This window comes from Penicillium rubens, assembly GCF_028828025.1.
Source record: "Penicillium rubens strain IBT 27055 chromosome Unknown utg000003l_segment0_segment0, whole genome shotgun sequence".
In the NCBI taxonomy this organism is placed as follows: domain Eukaryota; kingdom Fungi; phylum Ascomycota; class Eurotiomycetes; order Eurotiales; family Aspergillaceae; genus Penicillium; species Penicillium rubens.
The window spans coordinates 879,156-907,008 of record NW_026890601.1 but is presented as its reverse complement, the minus strand read 5'-3'; the positions used below and the strand labels follow the sequence as shown (position 1 = coordinate 907,008).

Genomic DNA, 27,853 nt, shown 5'->3' with positions numbered 1-27,853 from the left:
AGCAGGTCACTCTGAGTACCGTGTCCGTGGCGCCGAGACAAGCAATGACCTCTTCCTCAGTAGACCTTTCAAGCGAGCGCACGCTCACAGCCCAAGCACAATTGCATCACAGAGTCAAGGCTGAAGGAATCACGGCACATATTCATAGCGGTGCCAATTCTCCTTAACCCACCACTTCGCTACGTGAGCTGCGTCCTTAACCCACTGTACAGCATCTTCTCCGTATTCAGACAAGACCATATTCATCAAATTCTCAAGATCGAAGTCCTGCAGTGCTTCAAGTTCATGGGGGTCGGTTTCTACATTCGAGAACCGCCACTCTAGGTCAGGGATGACGGGGATGATGAGACGATAAGGCTTTGCAGCGGATCGTAGGGCAAGCCACGTTCCTCCGGTGTTCATGACTGAGAACTGCCAGTCTTGCTTTCCATCTTTTTCTGCGAATGTGGGTCGGATCATTGATTGGCCTTCGTACAGAGGGAGAAGATCTTTGATCGCAGATTTGGATTGTTTGTCGAGGGATCCAGATTCGGAGAGAATATCAAGGATTGTCGGGAGGATTTGTATGGAGGCGACTCGAGAGTTTATCTCGATGGGTGGGAGTTGGGGATGGGCAAAGACTAGAGGGACGTGGAAGCTGGAGGCGTGGGGGTTCAGATATGGGGTGACGCCGCTATTCTCAGGGAGTGAAACGCCACTGTTGTGGTTAGATTGTGTTGATAGGAGAAGGAAAATGTTGGGGTCTGGCACTTACTGGTCCCCCACCATCACGACCAATGTCTCGTTCGCAACACCCGTTTCCTCTAGGATGTTCAACAACTCGGCGAGCCATTTGTCTGCGACGCCAAGTGTATTCAGGTAGTGATTTACTTTATTGGTCCTTCCTACCCAGCCGTGACTGATCATTTCCTCGTACTTGTGATTTGGTGTATCCCAGGGTTGGTGGGTAATGCCAGTCAGGTGCGAGATGAACAGTCGTTCCTTCCGCTTCTCTGCTGAGTTGATTGCGTTGCGGTAATAATCCGCAAGCTCTGTTTCAGGGTATCCCCAGAAATTGAACTTGTGTGGTTGAGGGCCACCCTGCTTCGCACGATCCTCGGCAATGTTGATGTCGGTTACTTTGTGTTTAAAGCCCAACGCAGGCGTGAGATGGTCTTGGTTGTCGTATTCATCAGTAACGGACTGCATCCATGTGGATCGCCATGGCCAAGAGGTATAGTCCTCCGTCTTGGTCCTGGCCTGAGAGTTGAGTGCCTCCAGAATATGCGGCATGCACGGTTGGTAGATGTGGTGCAGGTATTCGCGATTGAAGTCTACGACCAAGGGAGCGATACCGCACACAGTCGCCACGATACTCTTCAGGGTAAAGGTACCGCCTGTATAAGCGTTGGTAGCATGGAATCCCCCATAGGGATTAGCTACGTTAGTGTTTCCATTGAACCCGGAAGAAGTGGCCGTGAGTCTCTCTGCGGTGGGTGTTAGATTGGCCAGTCTTTCTTCAACCTCAACAGGGAGGTGGCCATTCTTGAACGTTTCGCGAATTACGTCCCCAAAATAAGATTCCTTCCGAAGTGGGAAAACATCTGCACGAGTGCTTTCTAGCTTGAGAAGTAACACGTGCTTGATATTGACACTGCCGCTCTGAAGCGGCTCGCGGAGTGACTCGAGGACTTCATTTTCAAGGTTGGAGATGTGAAGTGGATCATGTGCTGGATTGTAATGCACGCGCGCAGTGTGATTGGCATTTTCATACCAGTCACTGAACCCAGCCAGTTTATCGCGTGGCAGCCAGTCAAATTTGGGCGGCGCTGCGAGGGCTGTATGATTGCCCAGCCAACTGTAATCACCTGTCAATCCGAGTAGATCAAATGGTGATGAAGTGCGAGACCGGTCCTTGGCGAATGGCGTGATGATGGCAGTCTCAGATAAAAAGCTATAGGCAGCATTTGAAGGACGAATGCAACACAAAATAACCACAAGGCTAGTGAATGTGAAAACAAAGGCTCGCGTCCAACAAGACCGCCGAGATTCCTTTGCTATATTTTTTGGAGCCGCTTCCATTGTCTGTGGGTCCAAGTCCAACCCATTTCGGTTCTCATCCCAGTCCTCGGGTGCGACTCGCTCATAGCTCTTCAAGATTGGAGACTTTCGTTTCCTGCGACAGGCGGACGGCAGGATACTCCTAAAGATTGACACAATTCCTTTGGTCCAATTATATATATGCGGGGTTGAAAACCAGGACGCAGCAAGAAAGACGATCTCGACGATGATTAAACCCGTTAAGCCGGTGAGCAGCGTTTTGACAGCAGCCGTGTCGCCGTGGAAGTTGTGCGCTTGTTTCCAGTGGATCTCGGCTCCGGTTGCGACGTAGAAAGAGATATTGGCGGCTGACAGACCGGAGATTGTCAAACTATACAAGAATTTCACTTAGTGATGTCTCACGTGGGCCCCAAATCCATGCTCATACCTCGCTGGAACAGCCAACAAGGCTGCTATGACACGTGCCCAGCGGCGCTGGTGATCAGCACACAGGCTGTGAGTGAGTAAGATACACACTACATCTTGTAAAAAGAATGTTGGGCCCCAGATGATCAATTGTCCGAGAGGTAATGAGTTCAGATGGGAGTAGATGTGAAGAATCTTGGCGCAGATCACAGCGATGAACAACAGAGAGAACCAATACTTGCGCGAGATTGGCCAACAATGATCGAACCAAAAGGATGGAGAGATAGCTTTACCCCCAAACCGGGTTATAAGTGCCCCCATTCTTTCTTTTGTCGAAATCCAAGTGAACCCCTATCAGGAAAGCAAATAAATCCCTGCAGAACGACATCTGGAGCTAAATCCTCTTAGCGTCCATTTTCCAATACAAGCGCCATTTGAAAAATACCACTAGGCAACCATGGAAAGGGTCTTGTAGTACTAAATTTGGCCTAGAGGGGCTAGATTCCGTTCTATTCTTTTCTGACATCATTTACTAGTACGTATTTGGTCTCGCAATAGCAACATAATTTTCAATGTTGTGTATGGAAATATACACCATAACGTAATATCTTCGTAAATCTTCGTAATTGTTCTTCGGTAGAGGAACCCAACCTCAAGCATTGGATACATTTAAGGACAAGCAAATCCTATAATATCACATAACTTGTATACCTAGGTAACATGTCGGTAGCCGTATTCTAGACTGGGTTGGAAATGCAGGCCACCGTCGAATCCAATGTTTGACATGGGAACCCCTGATTTATATCTTGTTCCCTCTGATTCTACCGTAGTTCCGACATTAGAGATTCCTACTATTCTACGGTCAATATATTTTAGTCTGGAAAAAAGTGCTATTTTAATATGGAATATGGACCGATAACTGACTACTAGTACACTAACCTAGTTGGGCTAGTATGTGGCCTGATAAATAAAGCACGCGGCGCACGGAGTACAACATACAGAGTACATGCATTGCACATCCCTCGAGGTCTAATTGCCAAACCCGCATGATGCACGTTTCCCTTTACAATTCTTAAACCCCCACTTGGAAAAGGAAACCTGCCGTCGCTCTAGTCAGTTAACTTGGGAAATACATGAGACGAGATGCGTACTGCCCGTGGACCATATAGGATAGTTACACTATCATCAGAGCACTCATTTCTATTCGGGGTACAAAGTACTCTCGCTATCATCGACACACGGAGTAAGATAGAACAAGGCGAGAGAATCTCGGCATACATGCAGCCTTGGCCCACATCCCTGTCATGTTACTAATCCAATGATCGTCGACGGGAACATCCGGACAACGTGGCTAACACTGCACCAAACCCATTCAGGCTACACGGGTGGAGCATGATGCCGCACTTTTATCTCCCACCACCCAATCCCAACTATTGAACCTGCGACAGGATTGCGGGACAAACGGCTGAAAACCGTTGCACATTAGTACCAATTGGCATTTCATCCCTTGTCTCCCCCTTTACCCTCTTCCCTATTCCTTTCGAGGGGTCCAAGTATCGAACCATGTCGAAATCAACACATATTGCTGTAGTATGTTTATCCATCAGTCGTTCTCCTCGCCATTCTAACAAGTTATAGGATGCGGATGTCTATCTCTCAGCCGGCTACGGCAATGATTGGCAGTCGTAAATGCTCACATTCCTCCCATTATCTCACGTCATCGATCTCTGACACGATACTAGAGAGACTACGTCTATCGGTTCCTCAATCTATCGCGGCTTGATAGAAAATGGCAGACGGTATGGTTTCATCGTACATTTGGCGCACTCGGAGGCAGGGCTCTAGGCTCGGCCCATTGCTTACCTACTATCTGCAGGTATCAAACTCTGAGCGACAAACAATATCTGTATGCATGTCATAGCATCTACCACTAAGAAATGCATACTGATCCTCGATTCTCACCAGGGTACCGTCCGATGACCTGGCATTTGAGTCCTACGAAGCTGGGTACGTACGACCAACCTTTCATCTTATTATTACCCCTAACACTCCCAGGCATTTGCTCGCTCTCGTTTTAGATTCAGAGCGCGAGAACCCGCTATTTAGAGCGCCTGTCGGGAAAAACCCTGAACATATCCTCGATATTGGGACGGGGAAGGGTAACTGGGCTGTGTATGTCAGAAGAGAGCCCCTCTTGAACAAACAAAACTTATACCAATATAACACTTCTATAGCGACGTTGCTGATATGTTCCCATCTGGTGGGTGTCGATCCCCAGCGATCTACGACATGGTTAACTAACACCATCTAGCGACTGTCCGAGGAGTCGACCTCTTCCCACCACCCATTGTATGGATGCCGCCAAATTGCGTTTTCGAAGTTGACAACGTCCTAGAAGAATGGACCTGGAGAGACCCTCTCGACCTAATCCACATGCGGATTATGACTGGTTCATTCGATCCCGCGGGATGGGATCATGTCTACTCAACCTCCTTTAAGTAAATAGCCCACTTATACCAGCCCTTATCTCCAACGATATGCACTAACGTTACCTCTCTCGTAGAAACCTCCGACCAGGAGGCTGGATCGAACAACTCGAAGGCAGTACAACCATCGAATGCGACGACGACAGCCTGCCGGCAGATAGCATCCTGCGAAGCTGGGGTCCGACCATGAACGCGTGCGGTGCGCGCGCCGGACTCTCCCTAGATACTATCGATACCATGCATGACATGATGCAAAAGGCCGGGTTTGTGGATATCCACGAGAAGGCATACAACTGGCCGATTGGGCCGTGGGCTCGTGATCAGAAATATAAAGAGGCCGGCATTGTTAATTTCCAGCATTGGCTTTCGGGTATGGAGGGATGGTGTTTGAGGTTACTTACTCATTTCGGTGCGCCGCATCCTTGGTCGAAGGATGAGGTTACTGTTTATTTGGCTAAAGTTCGTTCGGAGATTAAGAACCCGAGATATCATATTTATCAGAGAGCGTGAGTTTGGCTTAACTCTACGGCGTGGTTGGAGGGATTGTTATGCTGATGCTTGTTTAGACGACGTGTGTGGGCGCGCAAGCCTTTTCCCGGAGAGATTACGCCGGAAATGACCCCGGTTAAGAGCGAGGAGTGAAAGAAATGGTTGGTCCTAGCAAGTAATTGAGTTGTCGATTGGGTGTCATGAAGACTGTAGGAGAGGAACCGAGTCAAGTCCTTATGGAGTTTGTATTGAGAGAGATTTGAAAAGAATGCTGGAGACGTTTTCTTGAAGTCTTTCTACAATCGAGTGTATACATCTACTTACGCTCAGCCCCTCGACCTGTAGTCCACAGGAGTGATCCATGGACGTGTGTATAATAGTATAGTTCATCCACTCATGGGCAGTGAAGGCGACATCTGCTTTCAGAAGGGTTATATCAAGCAAGCACCAGGTACAACAGTCTTTTGCTCGTCTGATATTCGTTGAACAACGACACTGTGTGCCGGATTAAGGTGCTGAACTGACGGAAATAAATCTCCCGTTAGAAGAACCAAGGCGGTTTAACCACATTACCATCATGCTCCAGAGTGACTCGGCCTAGTAGTCAAGGCGTGCTCCCTGAGATATCTACATAGCTAGGAAGATCGCAAGCATAGCGATATTATCATGTATTTCATTGAGCTATGTCATACGCTAGCATAATTGCGACAAATGGCTCGCAATTGCAATTTTCATCGCATAGAATCATCGAAACTGGTTCGAGCTCCACGTATCAAGCTCAGGATTCCAGTTCCAAATTCGCCAACTGCGGTGAAAATGTGCGCCGAACCCACTCCATGTATGTCTTCCACTTGTGAAGATCGCCTGATGCCTCCGCACCGGGGAACGCCCTGCTCAGTTCTCGAGTGATCTTCAGAATGCCAAGGGACGCCTCCTGGGCTTTCTCCAATTCTTGCTTGACGGCATTCTCCTTTGGCTTGAAGGAAAGGACAGAGGTGTAATGCTCTGACAAAGCGTCTAGCCGGCGCTCAGTATCTTCCGGTGCGATCTTAATCAGTTTGGACGTCATGAGATTGCTGATGGCACGGATGTCCTGTTCGTCATCAATACCGGCGACAATACGGTCAAAGAGTTCGGCCATATGGGTGCGAGAGAACGAAGTGTCGAGCGAGGCATAAAGGGTTTCGTAGGCACTCTGCCAAAAATGATGTCAGTGGGGATCTATGGCAGACAATAAGAGATACTGACCTTTCGTAAATCGAGTCCATCATCCACTTTGTGTTTGAATGGACCCATTTGCACCTCTCGAATGAGCTCTGGCTTGATTTTGGTGTCACCAAGGACGGCCGGCAGCAGCTCGTCCAGGTGAGGGAGCAGAAGATCCATCTTATTATGGATTGCAGAGTTGAGGGTGGTCAACGCAAGCCGGTGGTTGCCCAGATCGCTGTCGCTGAGCATGTTGGTTAAAAGGGGCACCATCAACGGTCGCAGCACATCGTTGTAAGCATCAGTCGAATCAGCAAGCGTGTAGCGGAATGCCGAAATCACCACGCCACGAACAGCTGGGTCGGCATTGGCCAGGTATTCCTACGGGCAGGGAGTTAGTATTGAAAACGTAGAAGAATGAGCACGACTTACTTGGAAGTGGGGAATGTAAGCAACGGGGTCAAGGAGTGCCAAGCGGCCGACACATTCAGCCCCGACAGCCCGGTTGTCTTCCTCTTCAGAGACGACAAGGAGTGCGTGCCACAATTTGTGAGCAGATGGTGCAAGATCCGGACGTACGACCTCCGGATGCTGGAGTAATTCTCGTACCGAATGGAGAAGCAGATAGCTTTGAGGATTTGATTTTTCCAACCCATTCAAGATGATTGGGAGATAGGCTTTGACGCTACCTGCGGCTGCGTTTCCGAGAGCAGTCGCGGCAGCCAAGCGCACATGATCTGACTGGGATTCGAAATGGGGAATGAATAGACTCGGGGTCAGCGAGCACTCGGGTCCCATTCGCAGGCCGATTTCGCCTAGGATAGCAAGGGCAAGGCACTTTCGGCTATCATCCCGTGCAGTCCTGAGTTCTGTCGAGAAATCTTCCATTGTGACGCCGAGATTCGGTCCACCGTGGACCAGAAGGGTACCAACGGCTCTTCCGACCACTGATGAGTCCCCTGTAATTCCCACATCACGAAGGAGATTCTGCATCAAACTAGCACCCGCACCTTCTTCGCCAATAACTTTGACCAGCAGCAGCAATGCTTTGAGAACAGTTCCGACTAGTGGTTTGGTCACGATCGAGCAGATAGAAGAGATCAGACCGCTGTCCACCATTAGTTTTCCGTTGCCAGGGACAAGTTTGGCAATGATGATCAGAGTAGGCGTAAGGGTGTGGAAATCAGCTGCAGCGAGAAGAGGCAAGGCAGCATTCTCAAGTGCTGTGATCGTCTCAGGGGTGAGGTGAGATCTTATGTTGGAATTCATGGAAAGACTGCGGAGAGTTTCCAGACACGCGCCTCTCAAGGCACGATCGGACTTGCGCAAGTTCGACCCTAGCTCAAGGGCGACATTGTTGACCCAATCACTAGAAACATCCTGCTTGCGACTGGCGAGAACGACGACGTCGTCAATCGCACGAACCGCGGACAAACGAGTTGTCTCGTTCTTCACCCGGTCGACCAAAACAGCCAGACCATTAGATCTCCTCTCGGATGAAAGGAACTCTAAGCCCAGCTCCCCTGACGTACGTGCGAGAATCACACCGAACACATGAATTGCCCGTTGGCGGACTTCGAGATCGGCACTTGTGTCGGTGATTCGAGAGTGGACAACATCATAGAGCTTCTGCAGCTGCAGGACAACATCAGAAGGGTTAGCAGATACGCGTGGCGGTGTGATAGCTTTCACAATCTGCTCCACAGCGCCTAAAGCCTCACTGCTGACTTTGTAGTTGCGGTCGTTGACGGCTGCGACCACGCCAGGTACCAGGGCAATCAGGAATGGCAATAGCGCGTCAGACAGATGGGTCTCGGCGATGACTGCAATGAGACCCAGGGTTTCAATTTGGAGGGTACCAGCGCTGACAGCAGCCCCAGTATGAGCCGCTGTGCTCCCTGAGAGAGATGATGTCTTGAGGGCATCCACAATGAGGTCTTCAATTTGTTGGAGATGGTCTGCGAGACCACCATAACGAACCAACGAAAGGCTTTTGAGGAGAATAATGGCAGCCTGTTTGAGAGGGATCGAAGCCTGCTTCCAAACCTTCACAAGGTTCTGTACAATTAAAGGTACGGAGCGAGCCAGATCAGCCTGGGAACCAGACTTGGGGGACGATGGCACAGCAGGAGAATCCATTGCTGACGAGGTTCCAGCACTCGGCTCGAAGTCAATCATTGACGCATCACTATCTTGGCGTCTGCGCTTGCGAGAATTCTTCGAGCCACCCACGGCCTCTAAGAAGTCATTGGATGTGACGATCATGGAGCCCTCGCCGGTTTTACGGACAAGCGCCGTCAATGTGGACACCACCTCAAGTTTCACACTCTCTTCCCTTTCCCTGCTAATTTGGGAGATCAGAGCTGGGGCAATCTGCTGAAACAGGGCTGAGGCGTCCGAAGCGCGACCGAGTCCGTAGGTAGAGATGACGGTGTAGAGAAGCTTGGCAGCACACCGGCGTACCTTCCAGCTCATGTCGTCGATATCACTGTAGCCACCTTCTTCTTCAAAGTCCCCGAATTCGTCGTCCTCCAGGTCAGGCTCCTCCGTGGCATCATCCCCACTCTCATCGTCCTGTGTGCCTCCCATCTCCTCATCGTCCTCCACTTCGGCGACGTTTGGATCATATTTCAAAAAGCGGAGAGCTGATCGGGTGGTGTTCGTTAGGTACGGTTGCATCTGTTTGTTGCAGGAGCTGATCAAGGCCTCGAGCGTGACCAAGGCGGTCTCGCGGAGCTCATCCACCTGGGGGTCATGTTCGTCGTCGTCTGAGTAAGACGACATCGTTATGATAGAATCACAGGAGAGCGTAAATTAAAGAAAGTGAAATCGCGGTTGACTCTGCGGACACACGCGCTGGAGATATGGTGTTGGGAGACACCGTCACGGGCCTGGAGTCGCAAGCAAGCTAGCTGCCCCGCGCTAGTCCCGATTTAGCAATAAACTCACGTGCGCGACCTCTACTGCAAAAAGTCGAGCAGATCAAGTGAGGGCTGGGCGCGTTGTTTGGAGGCTAGAAGAGCTTGAAGACCACCTTGCTTCCTTGCCTTGGCTCTCTTCTTGCTGCTCTGATTGTCACCTGCCTTGGGATCTGTTGAGGCCTGGCTCGCACCTTCCACCTCAACACCTACTGTAGTTGACCCTCGAGTAGACGTAACCGTAGCTCTAGACGAAGGTTTCGAGATAGGTTTCTTTGAATTCCTTCGAGGCAGTACTGTCCGCTGGCTGCAGCGTAAGCACTTGTACACTGTAGCACCCGTAGGTGTCGATCCAGAGCTTAAGGATTTGCTTTTTCTCGGCCTGATCTCAGTAACTTTACTCCACTGGGGCTTTCTAATGCTACCACACGCTCCACAGTGATCTCTCTTCTGTGGGACATTCAATGACTTGGACTCCTCGTGGAGAAGCCGAGTGTGCACTTCTAGCAGATGAGCCGATGTCGATGAGCCGATGGGGACAGCCGAGGCAGCCTGAATGAGAAAGGAATCAATGTGAGACATTGCGCGATATTGTCTAATTGAGAGAAAAAGATTTCTCAATAGAAATCAAAACAATTGGCAATTCAAGAACAAAGGAAATCGGGGACAAAGAAAAGAACAAAGAAGACAAAGAAAAGACAATCGCTCGTTTGGCTATTCAGAGATTTGCCGCGCGGGAGCTTAAAGCCCAGCTCCACCCGCGGCTTCTTCCCATCTACATCTCTCTGCTATTTTCATCTCCTACTCTTCTCTTGTTTACTACCTTTTTATTTCCTGCTCGGCTTTGTAACAGGGCTTTTCTTTCATATTTCTTTCCTGACAGTGTCAATCCGAGGCTTGTCTTTCTTTCTTTTCCGTGCTATCAAAATCCAACAGCTCAGTCGGATTTGTCCACAATGGCGCCGGTACGCATTGCCGTGGAGGGCTGCGTAAGTAACATTGCATGAATGGATACACTTCATTTGATATCCCACTTCACAGCTGGTTGCTAATCATCTTATACAGGGCCATGGCAGTCTGAATGACATCTATGAAACTGTAGATCGCAAAGCCGCTGAGAAAGGCTGGGACTCTGTTGATCTTGTTATCATCGGCGGAGATTTCCAGGTGGGCTCATTGTCATGTCCCATCACACAAAAAGCTCAATGCTGACTCTGACCAAACCAGGCTCTACGTAATGCCAATGATGCGACTTGTCTCTCTGTCCCCGACAAGTTCAAGCAAATCGGCGATTTTCACGAGTACTACAGTGGCGATCGTACTGCTCCCTATTTGACACTGTTCATTGGGGGCAATCATGAGGCGAGTAATCATCTTTCTGAGCTCTACTATGGCGGTTGGGTGGCCCCCAACATCTACTTCATGGGTGCCGCGAACATCGTTCGCTTTGGACCTCTCCGAATCTCGGGAATGTCGGGCATCTGGAAGGGCTACGACTACCGGAAGCCCCACTACGAACGCTTGCCCTACAACAGAGATGACGTTTCTTCCATCTACCATATCCGGGAGCTGGATGTCCGCAAGTTGCTGCAAGTACGCACCCAGATCGACATCGGCCTGTCCCATGATTGGCCGAAGGGGGTCGAGAAACATGGAGATTACGGAACCCTGTTTCGCAAGAAGTCAGGCTTCAAAGCCGATTCCGACTCAGGAAAGCTCGGAAGTGTCGCTGCACGTGAAGCCCTCAATCATCTGCGCCCTGCCTATTGGCTTTCGGCCCATCTTCATGTTCGATTCACTGCAAAGGTGCCCCATAGCCCACCTGCGAAGGCCAAGGAATTGAGTCCCAACGGTCCTCGTGTCGCTGTCGACACAGATCATACCCCTCCACTTCCCCGAAGTAACATCGACACCAGCGCCCTTGCTGGTCATCAATTGCTTGGTACTGCCACTGGAACTGAACAGGATCGTATCAAGGCTTGGAATGACTTCGGAGTCCACGCCCGACGGGCTGAGAAAGAGAAACGCGACCAGGATGAATTCATGCGTATGATCAGAGCGAGAAACCCGCAACCTCCGCGGAACATTACCTTCGAGGAAACTGTCAAGATTGGCGGCGGTCCCATTCAGAAGTTCATACGTGGCCCCGACGGAAAAAGAATTGAGTCGGCGGCAGTCGATGGTGAGAAGGTCGAGAGCACCGACACAGTCAGTCAGGAAGACAGCATTCTAAATGCGTCTTCCGAGGAGGTGGCCACCGAGGGATATCCGTCGTCGGTTGAGACGGCAAGAGAGGTCAAGGCGACTAGGAACGTGAAGGCCGAGAACGATGTCGCCGACAATACTGACAAGATCAGTATTTCAACCAGCCCTAGCAGCGTGGCAAGTGTCAAGTCTCCCCCGGCTGAGGAGGCTCTTCCAAAGGCCGACATCTCTCGTAATTGGGCTCATGATCGCTCTACTGATTCCTGGTGGACCGACGGTGCCGATGATCGAATTGGGGAAGTGGAGGCTGAACTCCCGAGCAGCCTTGCACAGTCTTCTCAACCCAAGGCTACCCAAAATCGCACGGATTTCGAGCGTCTTCCACCTCCTGATGAGATCAAGAACGAGATCACCCAGTTCCTGACCTTGGACAAGCCTCACAATCACGATGACTTTGTTGAGCTGCTGGAGATTGAGCCAATCTCCAAGCAGGATGATGCCGCGGTGGAGTCTCCCCTTCGACTGAAGTACGACCAGGAGTGGCTGGCAATCACTCGTGCATTTGCCGATGAGCTCGAGTTTGGTGGAGACCCGAAAGGAAGTGTCCCTGCCCATAAGGGACATGAATACTACCAGCAACGGATTGCCGAAGAAGAGAAATGGGTAGTCGAGAACGTTGTGGAAGCTGGGCTGTTGAACATCCCCACTGACTTCGTCACGACCGCACCCGTGTATGATCCTTGGGTCTCGATTGACACACGTGACCAACCAAAGGAGTACACCAACCCTCAGACCTCTGCCTTCTGCAGTCTGGTGGGTATCGAAAACAAGTTTGACATGAGTGAGGAAGACCGTCAGGCTCGCATGGAGGCCGGCCCACGCCCTGAAGGACCTCGCCAGCACTTCCAGGGCAACCGTGGTGGTCGCGGTGGACGAGGGGGCCGTGGTCGTGGTCGTGGTCGTGGCGGACGTGGTCCTGGGCGCGGTGCCTACGGTGGTCGTGGTGGCCGTGGCAGCTCGGGTCCCTCGGCCCAGAACGATTCCTGGTAATTGACTTGCGCTGGGCTCTCGCGCCTCAGGCGCTTTTTGCTTTTGTTGGTGGCTTGCCACTGTTGATTCCGATAACGTGGGGATGTTCGAACTGGGGAAGATATGTTTAGCTCTGCACATGTATCTACATGCAGTTTTGAATCCATACAGCAGGTCTGGGTGTCCCTTATTTCCGACTTAGTTTAGTTGCAATAGTTCGCCTCTGCTTTGCACCTAGGCGCCGGCCGTATGTAGCTGGCTAGTAGGTCTTTACCGTTATTTTCTCCATACTTTCAGTCATGTGCCTCAAGTCTCTCTTCTATTTCACTCGCCGGTATCTCTCCCCAACATACGATATATGTCTTCTCTAGTCTGTAGTCTTCCCTTGCTTGCTGGCTGAAATGAAGTTCGGAGCTTGACATATACACTTTCCCAGAGAGTGACATTTGTAAGATACATATGCTTCCAAGGTTGTACATCCATATCTCTTTGGGTTTTATTGTTTATCAGAGGATATATTTTGCGGGAGATAAAAGATACTGAAAGAAGCCGATATGACATATGTTCCTCGAGACAGCTAGTAGAAACCCCTACAGCCGTTTGCTTGGTCACCAGTCAATGGAGGAGATCCGGATCCTGATCAAGTTGGCCAACAATCTTTCAAGTTTTGTTTTGAAAAACGCGTAGAGAGGTAAAAGTTCGTTAGCCATGCCACTTATAAACAGCTAACAGTACCTATTCAGCTTCGATTGGTTTATCGTAATCTTGTAAGGTGCAGGTGAAGACCAATGCGTATAGAGCGGACCAGCTAAATCACTGACAGCATATATTCCTAAATCATTTCTTAACATCAACCGCAGGATTTAAGGAGGGAAATATAGTGGATTAAAGATGTGCATCATCCGTGAATCGAACACGGGCCTCGTCGATGGCAACGACGAATTCTACCACTAGACCAATGATGCCGGAGGACCAGGTGAATCAGAGAGCTGATTCGTTGGTGATATTTGCTATTCCCTTGTTGGTTATTTGAGGGGATCTGTGCGGCTGCCGGATGTCTGGCATAACCAGCCTTTCCACCCGTGGACATATTATATCTTATTTGACAGACGTTCAATATTGGTTTACGGGAAATGGTATCTATTGGACGAATTTAACTAACACTTGGCTTCATTCAATCTCCTCGATGCGCGGACGTCCAGTGTTCTCCCCTGCCATAGGGTCAATCTGTAGACCGGCGATTCTGTCGCCCAGTCCAAATTGGGGAGTGAAGGCATCTTGATCATCCTGGGCACCAATGCCCCACATCAAAGACTTCTCCGACCAAGCCTCCAAACTCTCGATCAAAGCGCGTAGATTTCCACGGGCGAGTCCGTCCTCCTCACTACCCTCGACGAAGCGGAGCGTGCGTAACATAACAGGTATATTACCAATAGTGGACTGTCCCTGCGTGTTGGAACCGGAGTCATCTAAAAGCGAAAAGCCGAACCCGATGTCCTTGTTTCCGCGTCTCTCCCGCGCTGTCTCGAGCGCTTTGAGGATGTCCAAGATCAGAACAATACTCGCCCGGCGGAGGATGGCACTCTCCGGTTCCCTCTCGAGAGTTAGGGTAGCAAGCGCGAGTTCGACAGCAGAAGAAAGAATGGCAGGGCCAAGACCGAGGATGTTGACGTTGATGGCCGATCCAAGGATGGAAATGGCGGACGCTCGGATGCGAAGGTCATCAGGGGCATCATCTCCTGATGCACCGGCAGCCCATGCAGCGACCACGTTTGTAGCGTACGCTGATTGCTCTGGGGATTCGTCGTCCGAATGGAGTTCTGTGAGGTCAAGTTCGGAAGCAGCCTTAGCTACTCCGGATGAAATGGACCAGCCTTCAGGCAAGGCCGGTTCTTTTTCCTTGCGCTGTGCACGTTCCTGTTCTCTCCTCTCCTTGGCAAGTTGCTTTCTGCGGGCTTTTTGTGCTTGTTGCTTGTTGCCACGCCGTCCGGCGACGGCAACCATACCCTCGCCAAGAATTTTGGCGGTCTCACCGGCCAGTGCGTCTCCCAATTCCTGGACTGTGCGTAGGAGAGTCTCGCCAATCCTGAGTCTTTCGTCCAATCCTCGTTGTTCACGTCTATCTGCGTACTCCTCGACCAAGGTTTTTATCGTGGTCCGTGGATGACGTGATGCTAGTGTACCGACTACCTTGATTGCACCGAGGTACGTGTATTCCTCGGTGGCGGCGGTCTTAGATGTGTCGGTGATGAGTGAGAGTAGGAGTGTGAGGGTTGACCCCACATCAAGAACAGGGGACGAGTTCAGGATGAGGTTCGAGATCAGCGATAGGCCCTCGGCCTGCACGGGTGGTAGGTCCGAGTTGAGATTTGAAAGTGCTTGGCGGTGCGTGTCAAGGTCCTGAATATGAGCTGGTACTGCCTTGACAGTGGTTTCGTCTGCAGCGGCAAGCTGAATCTCTAGCAACATAGACGAGGTCGTTGCTGGTTTGGAGAGGGTAGAAGGAAGAAACGGGATGAGTTGATCGATGTCCTTTTTCAGAGATCCAAGGAGGGGTTGAATTTCAGCAGTGGGAGAGAACTCGGCAGATGCAAGCAGTGTAGACATCAAACTGAACGCTGTTGAAACGGACTCAGAAGAGTCGTTCTCTAATTCTTCTCTGTCTTTGTCTTTCGGCTCCACGATATTGGCTAAAGACGACAGCGACACCTTGCTATGTACTTTGCCTTGCCTTGCCGTTCCGTGCGCACTAAGCCTATGTAGCTCCCCATCAATGACTTGCTTGATGAGCTCTAAAACTCGGAGCGGCCGTCGAGTCAGCGCTTCTTTGAAGTTGTCAAGTAGCTTTTCTGCAACCTTGGCACTGACAAGCTTCTGAATGATGTTGTCACCTTCCCCGACGGGGCCCCCGTTCAGTGTATCGCGAGGGACTGAAGAACCTTGGGGCTGTACTAGCCAGTTTTGACTGACATAAAGGAATATATCACCGGTTCGGTCCTCGCTGCTGGGATCGGAGCCAATGAGACTGACGAAGAGTTCAGCTCGTGATTGGAGGGAATCGATCAGCCGCACCAGATTTGAGTGCTCGTTTGCTTCCTCGCTTCGCTTCTGCAGCACAATTCCAGCGTCGGAGTCTTTATTGTATGTCCACGTCGCGCCTCCATCCCAAAGAAGATTATCAACCAGCTTTTTGAGGGGTTGCACTCCAACGGAGATACCAAAATAGGTTTGGAGCAGGGGGAAGACCCTTTCATGGAATGAGGTCCGCTCTTCCTCCTGAGAGAAACAGATCAACCCCCACAGTGGAAGAAGAATCGGATACACGATTCGTTTCACGAGACCTGGGTTCGGATGCTGTAACGTCAGACACCTTAGTCTGTCAAGAGCCAGGTGCACTGTGGCGCCATCCACCAAGACATTAGATGCGGGATCTACTTGCGGGGGCTGTGGCATGGAGCCTTCGATATCGGTGAAGCGACTGATCCATCGCCTCGATTTAGCATCGAGGTTCGCGGTAAGTGCATTGAATATCGGCTCCACAAAGATGGAGTGACCAACAGTACCAGGAGCGCCATAAGCACGTTTCCCCAAAATTCCGTTACCGACGACGTATGACGCAGTTTTCCTCAGATCTGGATCATCGCCGTCTATTAATGCCAGCAGTTGGGGAGCAATTGTCTCAAAATAGACAGTTGGTTCGACATCAGATGGCACAGAAGAAAGGAGCCGTGAGATCTGCATGATAGCCTGGACAGTCAGACGAGGGCCGTTTAATTGTTCTTGTGCTTCCTGGCCTAACGTTGGGGAAAACTGTGAAGCAATGAACATGATGGTTTGCACTACTCCGCCGGGCCGTAGCGGAACTTGCGATATCTGACTGGAGATTGTTGATTTGAACCACTGCGCAGTATCCGACTGGAGGAATGCGGACAATGTGGGCAGCAAGACGGTTGTTGGGGTACTGTAGGCCGTTAATATTACGTGAAAATAGCAAATTCAATGAGAACGTACTCGTCGATTATCTTGACCAATGTTTTCTGATATCTGTTCCGCTCAGATAATGCCGTGGAATTTGGATTGAAAGCTAGATCGGATGTGCCACTGATTATGTCACTCAATATACGACCACGAATGATCGGCTGGAGACTTGGTCTCGGGTCGAAGAGAACGTCAACCAAAACGTCGATTATACGGCGCAAAAGAGGCTCGTCGTGAGGTACACTGCTAGCAACAATTTGAGCCTGCTTTGCAATTACGCCGGCCGGCAATACCGAGATCACCCGCTGCTGTAGAGGGATCCCAACGCTAGATGATAGCGAAGGATATATTCCTTCTAGGGAAATCAGGTCCAGCAATGCATGTAGCATGCGACGACGCTTGGTATCTTCAGCTGGGGAGTCAACCTCCCCACATAATTGAAGGGACCCAGGTTGGTCCTCGGGCGATACAAATGATTTGTGGATACTGGTCAATATATCCAAAGCCCTATTGATCACCGTTGGTCTCGAAGCATCATCACCAGCAACATCATCATGCCCTGGATTCTGACTGAGAATCTGCAGCAAAGATTTCCCTTGGGTCTTTTGTATTTCCTCTTGAAGATAGTCAGCGCCAGAGATATGAATGTAGCTTGACATCTAAACGGGCATACCTCGGTCGAGGACTGGGGTCAGAAAGTTCTGAGCAATGCCGAACGCTTCGCAAACTTGCTGTGGACCTCCCATCATAAGTGACTTTAGGATCCTATCATGCCGAATTCATGCCAATGAGGATATTGGCCTCATCAACTTTGTCAGGTCCAGGAAGTGAATGAATAATCACGAACAATTGCGGTCTTGGCGCTTGTGTCTGATTATGTCATAACGGGCCCGGATTGCAGCCACGGGAGAGTCACGTGAGAATCGCGTCAGTTTCGTGTCACGTCGCGCTTGTCCGCATTGAGTTGCGCCAACCCCAAAATGGTGTTGTTGTTGTCACCAACTTCGTCTACTCTATCCACTGCTCATTACGCACCCTTTCTACAGACAACTCAAACTGCCATGGCCAGTTTTTCAACCACTCCAAATCTTGCTTGTTTTACGGCATTCATTGGACCCAATTTCTGTTCAGACCTGCCGGAGTTCCACCGCGACCGTTTCCTAAGTGTGGAGCCACTCGAGTCTCTTGCCTTCCAAGGCACACATGTACAGATCAACCCTCTCAGTTCTCCATTTCGTCTGCTGCCTTCAATGGTGAACCGTCACGTATGTCTCGCCCTCGGCGACTCAAATTGTTTCGGTGCAGAAGACATGGGAGTCAAGCCCTAAGCCTACTCCTCGGTTCAATGTCCTCACGGGCACAGTTTCACGGATTGAGTATGCCGGATAATACGATTAGCTGAAACAGACTGTGATGGTCCGAATAAGTGAAAGATATCCGACTTGGCCAGAGCTTTCGAGCACAAAAGACGGTTTACTATGCGTTATCCAAATGGAGACCGCGTCGGTTTACCTATGCTGGACGCTGCATACCGGTCACAAACGGATGGTTGCCATATGCCTCGGATATCAGTTCAGCGAGAAGAGAACGCGGGTGAAGCATGTCGGGTACTTCGGTATCAGATGTCACCTTTAGGAGCAATCACGGCAGCGCGACCAGATGGCGATTGAATGCGACATTTAAGTCTCGAATACCCTAGGGCATCAAATTGATTGGCTGAGAGATTTCGCGCCTAGAACACAGCAGTATCCTTACACACAGTCATAGTCTCAGCATATCCAAAGGATCCACTCGCCGGAATCAACATTCCTCTCCCTAAAAATTGCCCAGGCATTTTCACAGTTGAAGTTGTCGCGAGGTTCTTTGGTTATGCTGCCCTATGATTCTTCAATGTTGGTCTCAGGAGAACATAGAAGATTGCGAACTGTTGTCTCGTTCCGGATGGCAAAAGATTTCCCCCCAAGCGATTTGGTGTTTTCGAACTTATTCGCCTGTATTCTCTCGTCAATTCTGCTAGCACCAACTGTCTGCTCCTGCGCATGTTTCCTATTCCAGGATCCCTGGGGATCTTGCCCCTGCGTTCCAACTTTTTGGGTTCTGTTATTCCTACGCCTCACAGGCGGCTAGGCACCTCGTGTCACGGCACCCGCCACCGACTCGACTTTGTCAGAAGATCCCGGCCGACCGTGTTAACCATCTCTTCGCAAAGTAGTTTGTGAATAGATCGATGGGCGCCGACTTCAACAATGACTTCCATCATTGTTCCTTCCCTTGGGAAGAAGGAAGCGATTTTTCCGGATGTTGTTTGTGCGCTTCACAACATGCCCTCCTGCAAGATCCTCGGGTCAACCGGGAGAGGAAACAAAAACCTGTCCCAAAGGGTACTGTACCACACACGGGAGACTCGGCTTCATGCTCATGCGATGGTGTCGGTGAGACAATGGCGAGTTGACTGGTATTGCGGAGATGGATGACCGTTTAGCAGATTCGGTTGAGCTTACTGTGTCTCGGCCAAGTTGGGCTTGGCTTTGTGAAGGTTGTGTGGGCTTTTGTGGGTTCGAGGGATCTGTTCATCGGTTGTCGTCTGTTCCTAGACATTCCTCAACTCCTGTTTGCGCCTGCATTTGATACTCGCCCTCTTGTTTCTCGAATGATCGCAATTGTTCTGGTCGGAGAAACGTGCGATTTCTATCGTTCGAACGCTTTGACGTATCAGCCCATTTCTAGTTGGCATGGGGGAGATGTCCTTAGTCGGTTCTAACGTGTATGCGTCATGCAGTGGGTGTTGTGGGACCTCTCCCGAGTGAGGATCAAAGCTTTGGCTTGTCTGCGATGCTTGTCTGCTGCTACGCGTTCCCGGTTAAGGCTCGTCCCTAGTGTCTGATTGGAGTGAACTGTAAAGCGACGAATGTGAAATCGGGCGATCTCTGTACCGCTGAGGAGCCGTTGTATTGTCACCGGGACTTGGGCGTTGCGTCAAACAATGGTTCTTTACACGGGAGCAGAATGTTCTGGCCAGGCGACAGCCGGTGGACTGCCGTTTCTACCGCCTTGGTGGTGGAAACGGCCACATTTTTTCTTATAAGTACCCCCCAACCCTATCTCAAGATGATGCTAACTACATTTGCAGATCATGTCGTTTGAGTGGATATAATGGGAGATCCAACAAAAGGAGACCGGGACAGTGAACACAAGTGGGTTAGCTAGATTCATGCACAATGCACGTACGTTGTCCATGAAGATCTGCAGTCATGCACCTATGTCGTAGCTATCTATGTAGATCACGACAGCGATCCACCTCACTGCCCATGAAAGGCGGTGACATGTGGCAGAAATTTATTACCTCATCCCACTCTTTGTCAGCAACCCCCACCTGCCCCGCGCAGAACAGGGAGGAATGTTCCTGTGGCTCCGATAATTTTTTTTGCGATAAGAAACTCTTGCTTTAGACTCACTTCAATACGGTGTCCCCCCGCATCTTCCTCTTTACACATCGTTGGTGGATATCGGAGTTACATCCTTCCTTATCTCTCATTAATCTTCTTCTTGCATTTCTCATACGATGGTCAGCAAAGCCGACAATGATGCCCTCGAGGCACAGTTTGAGTCGCAATTCCAAAAGCCCGGCGATCTTGTGGAGCGTGATGAGGACACTGGCGCGATGGCAATAGAGTCACTTTGCATGAACTGCCATGAGCAAGGGTTCGTTTCTCATATTCAATTCTTATGTTTTGCATGTCGCTAACTTTCACTCCAACCAGAATGACGCGCTTGCTTTTGCTCCGAGTCCCTTACTTCAGGGACGTCATCCTCGAGAGTTTCGAATGTGAACATTGTCACTTCAAAAACAACACGATTAAATCGGCCGGCCAGATCCAGGAGCGAGGAACTGTCTACACTTTGAGGGTCGAGAATGAGCAGGATCTTCAGGTACGTACCTGCAGCTATAGTGAATTTCCTACTGCTAAAGCTAACTGGATATTTTAGCGCCAAGTCATCCGGAGTGATGTTTCAAGTTTCAAACTTACCACCAAGCTCGGCAACGAGATTGAAGTCCCGAAGGGAACCGGCCAGCTGACCAATGTGGAAGGCAGTACGTGAAGCCTCATGCTATATAGATCGATTTCAAAACGCTAACTTCCTTATTTCTAGTGGTTCAACTCATTCATGAGAATTTGGCAGGAGAGCAAGATCTCCGTAAGGAGCAAGCCCCTGAGCTTCACGATGCCCTTGTGCCTATCATCGCCAGTCTTGAGAAGATCATGACACGCGAGGACGCTTTCCCCTTCACCGTCTCCGTGGATGACCTCACTGGAAACTCGTGGATTGCGCCTAACAGCACTGATCGTGGCAACAAGTACAAGCGTCATGAATACCCGCGTACCCGCGAACAGAATGAGGAGTTGGGAATTTCCGCTGATGCCAACGCTGTCAGCCAAGAAGACACAGCTCAGTTCGATTCCGGCAACCCAGAGGATCTCGATATCGTTGATGGCCAGGTCTACAGCATTCCTGCGGAGTGTCCCGGTTGTACTAAGGAAGCCGAGGTGAACATTAAGAAAGTCAACATTCCTTACTTCAAGGAAGTTCTGCTGTTTGGTACGAACTGTGGACACTGTGGCTACAAGTCTTCTGCGATCAAGACCGGTGGCGAGGTACCCGAGAAGGGCAAGCGTATCACCCTCCAGGTGGATAACCAGGTTGATCTCTCGCGCGATATTCTCAAAAGTGATACAGCAGGACTTTACAGTCCCGAACTTGACTTGGATGTTCAGCCAGGAACGCTCGGTGGACGTTTCACCACCGTTGAAGGATTACTAGGTTCGTTTCTGTATTATTCAACTATATTGACCCAGCTAACCCTTTTTATAGTCGAGATCAGGGATCAGCTGAAGGGCGCCATTTTCGATGTCGATGATTCCACTCGCTCCGGAGGTGACAGCATGGTCTCCTCTGATAAGGACAAATGGCAACGATTCTTCAGTCGCCTCGATCAGGCTATCAACGGCGAGCTCAAATTCGCTATCACGTTGCAAGACCCGATGGCTTCGTCTTACGTCCAAGATCTTTGCAGCCCAGCTATCGACCACCAGATCACCACTGAGGAGTACACCCGCTCGGCTGAGGAGGAAGATGATCTCGGTCTGACAGACATGAAGACCGAAGGTTATGAACAGGACGAGGCCGATGCCGCTGAGAAGGAGTAAACGAAGGATCCATGGTCTAGATCCGTTTCACGATACTGGGGATGAACTGATTCTTTTTGGGCTTGCATAACGGCGTCTGTGATATACTATTTGTTGGTGTCATTAAAATATTTGGTCATAGGGATGAAGTCATAAAAGTTGCTGTGTCTACTATGTTATGCCCTAATAAATCTGTAGAACCCCGATATCTGTACTTTCTATACATAGTCTTCGTTATTTCAGGGTCGATTCTGGTAACTGTATCCGCTAAAACGAAACCCATTTCTCGAATCTCCTTGCAAGCCCCAGGCACTTCAAGTCAACGAAACGATTCCAAACTTCAGATGCAATCACCATAACAACACCCAACACGAGCAGGGTTCCAATCCATGCTATATAAAATGGTAGAGCGTGCTTGCTCGCCTCAATAGTACCAGGATAAGACGTTCTTGCAACTGCCCACCACAGGAAGTCTCGAACTGGCCATTTGAGAAGGAGATAGACTGTCGGGTGGACCAGGTAGAGCGGGAACGAGATTTTGCCCAAGTATTGCAATGGCCGTGAGTTAAGCGGTCTTTGAAGCAGCGCAGATTTGCTGATTGCATATATTGTGAGAACAGCTCCAACGCTCCTCCAACACCGCGGCATCATCTCAGCATTATCCCACTCAGCAGATCGAGCCACGGCCAGCCATCGGTACTCCCGTGCCAACCGGTCAGCGCCACACATGCAAAGGAAATACATCCCTAGCATGAAAGAGACTACCGTTGGGACCTGTTCGAGATGAATGTTCTCTCTGAATTTGTTCCAAGCTTTGATAATTGGCTTTGGGCTCTCGAAAGGTGAACACGAATATGACAATGCAACTTCTCCTTCTGGTTCGGACTCAGATGCGACGTGTCTTTCTGCGAGAAGAATCCCCGCGACGAAAGCGAAGAGATCCCAATGTCCCATGTAAAACCAATACATCGCCACACCTGCCAATGCCAGATACCGAGGCTGCGGTCTCCAAAATGAGAATGTCAAGATTAACAAGTAGACAGCACACGAGCCACGAAACTCAACTGGCATAGTCCACAGTTGGTAATTTATGGTTCTCATATCCGGTCGGTTGCGATCAAAATTGATATCGACTTGATGGTTGCTGATATCCAGTAGATGCACTATTCTTGACAACACGTACTGGATATGGGCCCATGGTGCCGTCAAGGGCTTTAACCCGCCTAGCCAGTCATCTGCAGGTTTCCACTGGAATGCGTTGCAAAAGTACAAAAGTTGACTGAGAAACAGTATGGCGACGGATGGTAGATAAATTCGAAAGATTCGGCGAGTCGCAGCAGAGCATAATCGACGAAAGAACCCCGAATTACGTGCCCCAATGTCCTCTCGGCATCGCAGAAGCGGAAGAGAGATCGCATACCCCGATATCACCATGAACAAAGCCACCATCGATGGGCCATTGAAGAGAAGTCGGAAGGGCGGGAGCTGGATAAGACGATGGTTCTCTTCGGCCGGTTCATCCCAGTAGGACCTGGTCAAAAAACCCACGATACTCTTGGGTTCCGAGCTCTTGGAATGGTGTATCACTACCAAAGCCGAGGCGATGCCGCGGAGACTATCGAGCCAAAGGATGCGCTCCATGTCCAGAATGTAATGGGTTCATAAGGAAAGAAAATCAACGAGGTGGGAAATGCCAGAGCAGAATAGTTTAGGAAGCGTGTATGGAGTAAAATTACAGAACAGTACTTTATCAGGGTATAATCGTATAACTTAGTATGAACTCAGTTTCAATACTAGTGACACTAGTAAAGAAATCGAGATGATGCAGATCGAGATCGAGTCACAGGAATTACACGTATTGCACATTTCAAGGTTGTCTCGTACTGCGTAATACAGGCAATGGGCTGGCTGAAACCCTGTAGGTCTGGGTAGGGTGCATGATACATTATATAATATATATACCAGGTAGTATATAGGGATATATAGTATATACACGCCATGAGACACATCACAACGTAGGGGAGCCCCTATAATGCAACAAAAAGCAATCACTACTCCATACGTCGAATAGTATTCCCCCGTGACCCCCCAAATACAGCACCCCCCTGCATATCGGCGCTGAGATGTCCTCCAGAGCTGACTTACGTCTGCGCCAGGCCTTTCTGCAATAATTTCATTGGTTACATTGGATACACAATTCAGCTCCGAAGTAATCCGTACAACATACTCCGTAGATGTCCTTTCATTTCCTGGTTGATCTTCACTCGGACCTGTTCGGCTTTAGATCCACACTGGGTGGATTTCACATTCGTATTCTCCAATTTGTTCCCAAGTAAAGAAATACATAGAATAAACATTATGATTAACCATTCACTGAGATACTTCCAGTTTGTGAAAGTATCGGAATTCCCCTTCAAATTCAAGGCAACTCTATATGCATACATACTCCCCTGCAACGTTTATAAATATTCAAATCTATATCTTTCCCGACATGGTCCCCAAGCCCACCGACTCAGTCTGCGCACGAATCTGCTTCTGCCACATAGTTGTATATCGACCATGAGAAGCTAGAAGCTGCTCATGGGTCCCACTCTCTGCGACACGACCCTCGTGCAATACAACAATGTTATCAGCTGTGGTGATTGTACTTAGTCGATGCGCAATAACTAGCACAGTCCGCCCACGCGATAAGACAGATAGTGCTTCCTGAATGTTCTGCTCCGTCTCGGAATCTAATGCGGCCGTTGCCTCGTCAAGTAGGATAATCTGAGGTTTCTTGATAATGGTTCGGGCAATGGCAACGCGCTGTTTCTCACCACCGCTTAGTCGCAATCCACGGTCTCCGACTTTGGTCTGGTAACCATCCGGGAAGGCCATGATTTTGTCGTGTACACTGGCTGCGCGACAGGCTTCGTAGACTTCCTCATCCGTGGCATCCTGGTTGGCGTATTTGAGGTTGTACATCAGTGTCTCGTTGAATAGAACTGTGTCTTGTGGGACAATGCCAATGTGTCTTCGCACGGAGTCAATTGTCAAGGTTTGGGTGTCGTGTCCGTCAATAAGAAGGCTTCCGCCGTTCGGATTGTAGAACCTATATAGCAAGCGGAAAATCGTTGATTTTCCGCCACCGGATTCTCCTACTAGAGCAGTGGTTGTACCCGGTTTACAGTCAAAGGTCAACCCGTCGAGAGCAGGTCGTCGTGTGTCGTACGAGAATTCGATGTCGTTAAATGTGATTCGGCCGTGACAGACTGCTAGCGGTGTTGCAGATGGTGCATCTACCACTGACGGCTGGACGCGGAACAGCTCGAGAAGACGCTCTGCGTTGATTAATGCAGATTGAATGTACCGGTAGAAGGTCCCGAAGATGTTCAATGGGGCCTGGAGTTGGGCCATGTAGGTGAGGAGTGTAACGAACTGGCCGACTGGACGTTGACCGCGAGCAACTTGGTAGGCACAAATGAAGCAGGTGATTAGAAGGCCAAGCATGAAGATGACATTTTGGAAAATATTCATCAGATTCTGTGCGAAGAGGGAATGCCATTCCGCACGGAGGTAGTCTGACACCGCCCCTCGATAGCGATTGAACTCGTATTCCTCTGCGTTGAAGTATTTGACTGTTTCATAGGACACGAGGGAGTCATTCCTGTATAGGTTAGTAAAGCCCGACGGGACAAAACAGAGACAAGAAACAGGAAATGGAACTTACTTGACAGCATCTTCCTGTCTAGAGGCGTTCACCATTTGGCGTCGCATGTTGGCTCTCCAAGAGGCAATTTTGACCGTTGAATAAAGGTAAAAGAATGTCATGATAGCAACAGCCAACGCGTAGTACACGTCAAATACGACGAGGAAGTATCCGATGGCGATGGCCAAATCAATGAACATTGGCAACACTTGGAATGTCACTTGCTCAAGGAAAGTGTTAATTGAGCTGCCTTTGGTGAGAGCGGAGAGAACCTCGCCCATCTTCTTACCCAGGTGGAAGTCCAGTCCTAGGTTATGAACATGCTCGAACGCAGCGGTGGACAACTCCATGTATGCATACTGGCTGACTGAAATCCACAGATTCGAACGAACTGACTCAAGGAAACCTTGACTGCCTTGAAGCCAACGGTAGACGATGTACAAACAGATAGGCATCCAGGGCACTTGCAGAGTTCCATCACTGGTGGACAACGAGTCTGCGATCACTCCCACTTGATATGGGACTAGGATATTTACCGCTCGCTGCAAAACTAATATAGCAAAGCAGACGACGACGTCCAATTGCAACCGGATGGATTTGTAGGGCCACAGATATGGAAAGAACAGGGAATAGCCACTCAGATATTCCATCCAATTGGTGGAAGGAGTTGTCAAAGGCCGTACCCACGCTTCTACTTCGGGGGTCTGTTGGCCATCGGTCAAGCCATCACTGTCATCCGAATTGGCATTGCCTCTTGAGTCTAGCAGGCTGGTCGTCTCTCCGACATTGGCATCTTCGGCGTCCTTGGAGGTGCGAAGTTTGCGGGCAGATTTGAAAATGTAGGACGCGACCAATAGCCCGAGAACAAAAATCCGCACACAGCCTGCGGAAATCTCTAGTCCCTCCCATAATGTAATTTTTTTGCGCAGCCTCCCACCAAAAGGGTCTTCAATAGTAGGTTCACGGTGGGCATGAGAATAGATTGAGACTGAAGTCGAGAGGATTGCTACCTCGAAAGGAATCGCCGAGAGCCATGGGACGAATTGCGCGATTGATGGTGCAGGGTTCGTATCAAGTAAAGAGATGAGAATGACGGTATGAGCGAAGAAAGACCCGACAACAAAGACCTGGTTTCTTGTTAGCTTTGATGTCAATTCTGGAAGTAGGAGTCTTACCACTACTGCTTGGCCACACCACCACTGCTCTGACTTTGAGATTATGGTATGGCTCATATGAATTGCAGCCTCCGCAATGTAGGTCGCCAATACAAAAAGATTTAACCAAATAAACCAGCCTTTGGATTTATTCCGCGCAAGCTCCGCGGGCGAGTCCCTGGCTACTGCCATCACGATTCGGGTTCGCCTGGGCAGTGGTTTCCCACCGGGGCCATATTGGACTTTGGTATTCCGACCAGCATCTTTGGCTACCTGGGAGGAATGGACCAGAAAGACGACGAAGAGAATCGCTATCAAAACAGGAGGATATCCAAAGCGAAGGTATTGCAACAATTCATGAGCAGCGATAGCCGAATCCATGGCTACAAGCTCTCGATAATCTGAGACTCCAGATGTCAAAGTGGGCTCCAGGCAATTGAGACAGGAAGAGTGGGAATTGCCCGGGAAGGGATGTGGTCTTCACATGGGTGTGGTCTGTGAGATTGGAAGCTGAAAGTTCGCAATTGAGCTGTCGTGTGCTCACATTTCAATCGTGACGGTGCTGTCAATCAGTGGAGCCTCGGAGACTAGTATCGCCAGTGTATTGGCTAGTAATTTTGCTTCCAAGATCCTGTCGCACTAGCCTCGGAACTTGCGAACACTTTGTACAGATGAGATTTTCGGTATAGGAAATATTACTTGTACTTAGGTGTTGAAGTTTTGGTATGTTTTAAATGTTGATAATACCTTGCTCTCCATCTCAATATTGTACATCTTGGTGCCCAATGATGTACTTCTGTTGTACTCCGTACTCCGTACATATCAGGACCCAGTGGTTTGGCTCGCCTAACTTTATCTTTATTTTGAACAAACGTGTACGAAAAAGTATGAGAATAGAAAGGAATGTGAGATAGTAATAGGTCCAACAAACCCAGAGGGAGAGGAAATGAAAAGGGAAGCGGATTTACTTAGTTGGGTTCAATGCCGCCAGTAAAATACGTTCGATTTGGAGCAATGGCTTCAAAAAACTAACCTATTTTGTCACTAAGTTCAGCTTTATACGAACAAT

At 49.6% G+C, this 27,853-nt stretch overlaps 9 protein-coding genes across 9 annotated transcripts; 4 read left to right on the top strand and 5 right to left on the bottom strand.

Annotated features, from left to right (window-relative positions):
- Nucleotides 1-129: 129 nt before the first annotated feature.
- N7525_006538 (uncharacterized protein) lies at nucleotides 130-2,766 on the bottom strand (the record flags this gene model as incomplete). Its single annotated transcript, XM_002568951.1, has 3 exons — nucleotides 130-697; nucleotides 755-2,410; nucleotides 2,468-2,766. The coding sequence occupies 3 exons, from the start codon at nucleotides 2,764-2,766 to the stop codon at nucleotides 130-132; spliced, it is 2,523 nt and encodes an 840-aa protein (XP_002568997.1).
- A 1,242-nt stretch (nucleotides 2,767-4,008) lies between these two features.
- N7525_006537 (class I SAM-dependent methyltransferase) lies at nucleotides 4,009-5,573 on the top strand (the record flags this gene model as incomplete). Its single annotated transcript, XM_002568952.1, has 10 exons — nucleotides 4,009-4,035; nucleotides 4,084-4,130; nucleotides 4,188-4,244; nucleotides 4,322-4,351; nucleotides 4,411-4,452; nucleotides 4,501-4,617; nucleotides 4,680-4,705; nucleotides 4,757-4,943; nucleotides 5,009-5,437; nucleotides 5,498-5,573. 10 exons carry the CDS (start codon nucleotides 4,009-4,011, stop codon nucleotides 5,571-5,573), a joined length of 1,038 nt encoding a protein of 345 aa, XP_002568998.1.
- Nucleotides 5,574-6,198: 625 nt separating this feature from the next.
- On the bottom strand, nucleotides 6,199-9,410 carry canA (putative cullin binding protein CanA; the record flags this gene model as incomplete). Its single annotated transcript, XM_002568953.2, has 3 exons — nucleotides 6,199-6,615; nucleotides 6,669-7,007; nucleotides 7,059-9,410. The coding sequence occupies 3 exons, from the start codon at nucleotides 9,408-9,410 to the stop codon at nucleotides 6,199-6,201; spliced, it is 3,108 nt and encodes a 1,035-aa protein (XP_002568999.2).
- A 1,090-nt stretch (nucleotides 9,411-10,500) lies between these two features.
- N7525_006535 (RNA lariat debranching enzyme) lies at nucleotides 10,501-12,799 on the top strand (the record flags this gene model as incomplete). The annotated part of the gene is made up of 3 exons (XM_002568954.1): nucleotides 10,501-10,533; nucleotides 10,610-10,711; nucleotides 10,772-12,799. 3 exons carry the CDS (start codon nucleotides 10,501-10,503, stop codon nucleotides 12,797-12,799), a joined length of 2,163 nt encoding a protein of 720 aa, XP_002569000.1.
- Nucleotides 12,800-13,948: 1,149 nt separating this feature from the next.
- Nucleotides 13,949-17,505, bottom strand: N7525_006534 (RTP1/Tango6 family protein; the record flags this gene model as incomplete). The annotated part of the gene is made up of 3 exons (XM_002568955.2): nucleotides 13,949-16,739; nucleotides 16,790-17,372; nucleotides 17,430-17,505. 3 exons carry the CDS (start codon nucleotides 17,503-17,505, stop codon nucleotides 13,949-13,951), a joined length of 3,450 nt encoding a protein of 1,149 aa, XP_002569001.2.
- Nucleotides 17,506-18,946: 1,441 nt separating this feature from the next.
- Nucleotides 18,947-19,517, top strand: N7525_006533 (uncharacterized protein; the record flags this gene model as incomplete). The annotated part of the gene is made up of 2 exons (XM_061213765.1): nucleotides 18,947-19,188; nucleotides 19,293-19,517. The coding sequence occupies exons 1-2, from the start codon at nucleotides 19,003-19,005 to the stop codon at nucleotides 19,515-19,517; spliced, it is 411 nt and encodes a 136-aa protein (XP_061068196.1). The 5' UTR covers nucleotides 18,947-19,002.
- An 801-nt stretch (nucleotides 19,518-20,318) lies between these two features.
- On the top strand, nucleotides 20,319-21,963 carry zpr1 (zinc finger-containing protein ZPR1; the record flags this gene model as incomplete). Its single annotated transcript, XM_002568958.1, has 5 exons — nucleotides 20,319-20,458; nucleotides 20,518-20,686; nucleotides 20,744-20,849; nucleotides 20,909-21,577; nucleotides 21,629-21,963. The coding sequence occupies 5 exons, from the start codon at nucleotides 20,319-20,321 to the stop codon at nucleotides 21,961-21,963; spliced, it is 1,419 nt and encodes a 472-aa protein (XP_002569004.1).
- A 246-nt stretch (nucleotides 21,964-22,209) lies between these two features.
- Nucleotides 22,210-23,583, bottom strand: N7525_006531 (acyltransferase family protein; the record flags this gene model as incomplete). The annotated part of the gene is made up of 1 exon (XM_002568959.2): nucleotides 22,210-23,583. The coding sequence occupies one exon, from the start codon at nucleotides 23,581-23,583 to the stop codon at nucleotides 22,210-22,212; it is 1,374 nt and encodes a 457-aa protein (XP_002569005.1).
- An 834-nt stretch (nucleotides 23,584-24,417) lies between these two features.
- On the bottom strand, nucleotides 24,418-27,165 carry N7525_006530 (uncharacterized protein; the record flags this gene model as incomplete). The annotated part of the gene is made up of 3 exons (XM_002568960.1): nucleotides 24,418-25,588; nucleotides 25,652-26,757; nucleotides 26,806-27,165. The coding sequence occupies 3 exons, from the start codon at nucleotides 27,163-27,165 to the stop codon at nucleotides 24,418-24,420; spliced, it is 2,637 nt and encodes an 878-aa protein (XP_002569006.1).
- Between the last annotated feature and the right edge of the window lie 688 nt (nucleotides 27,166-27,853).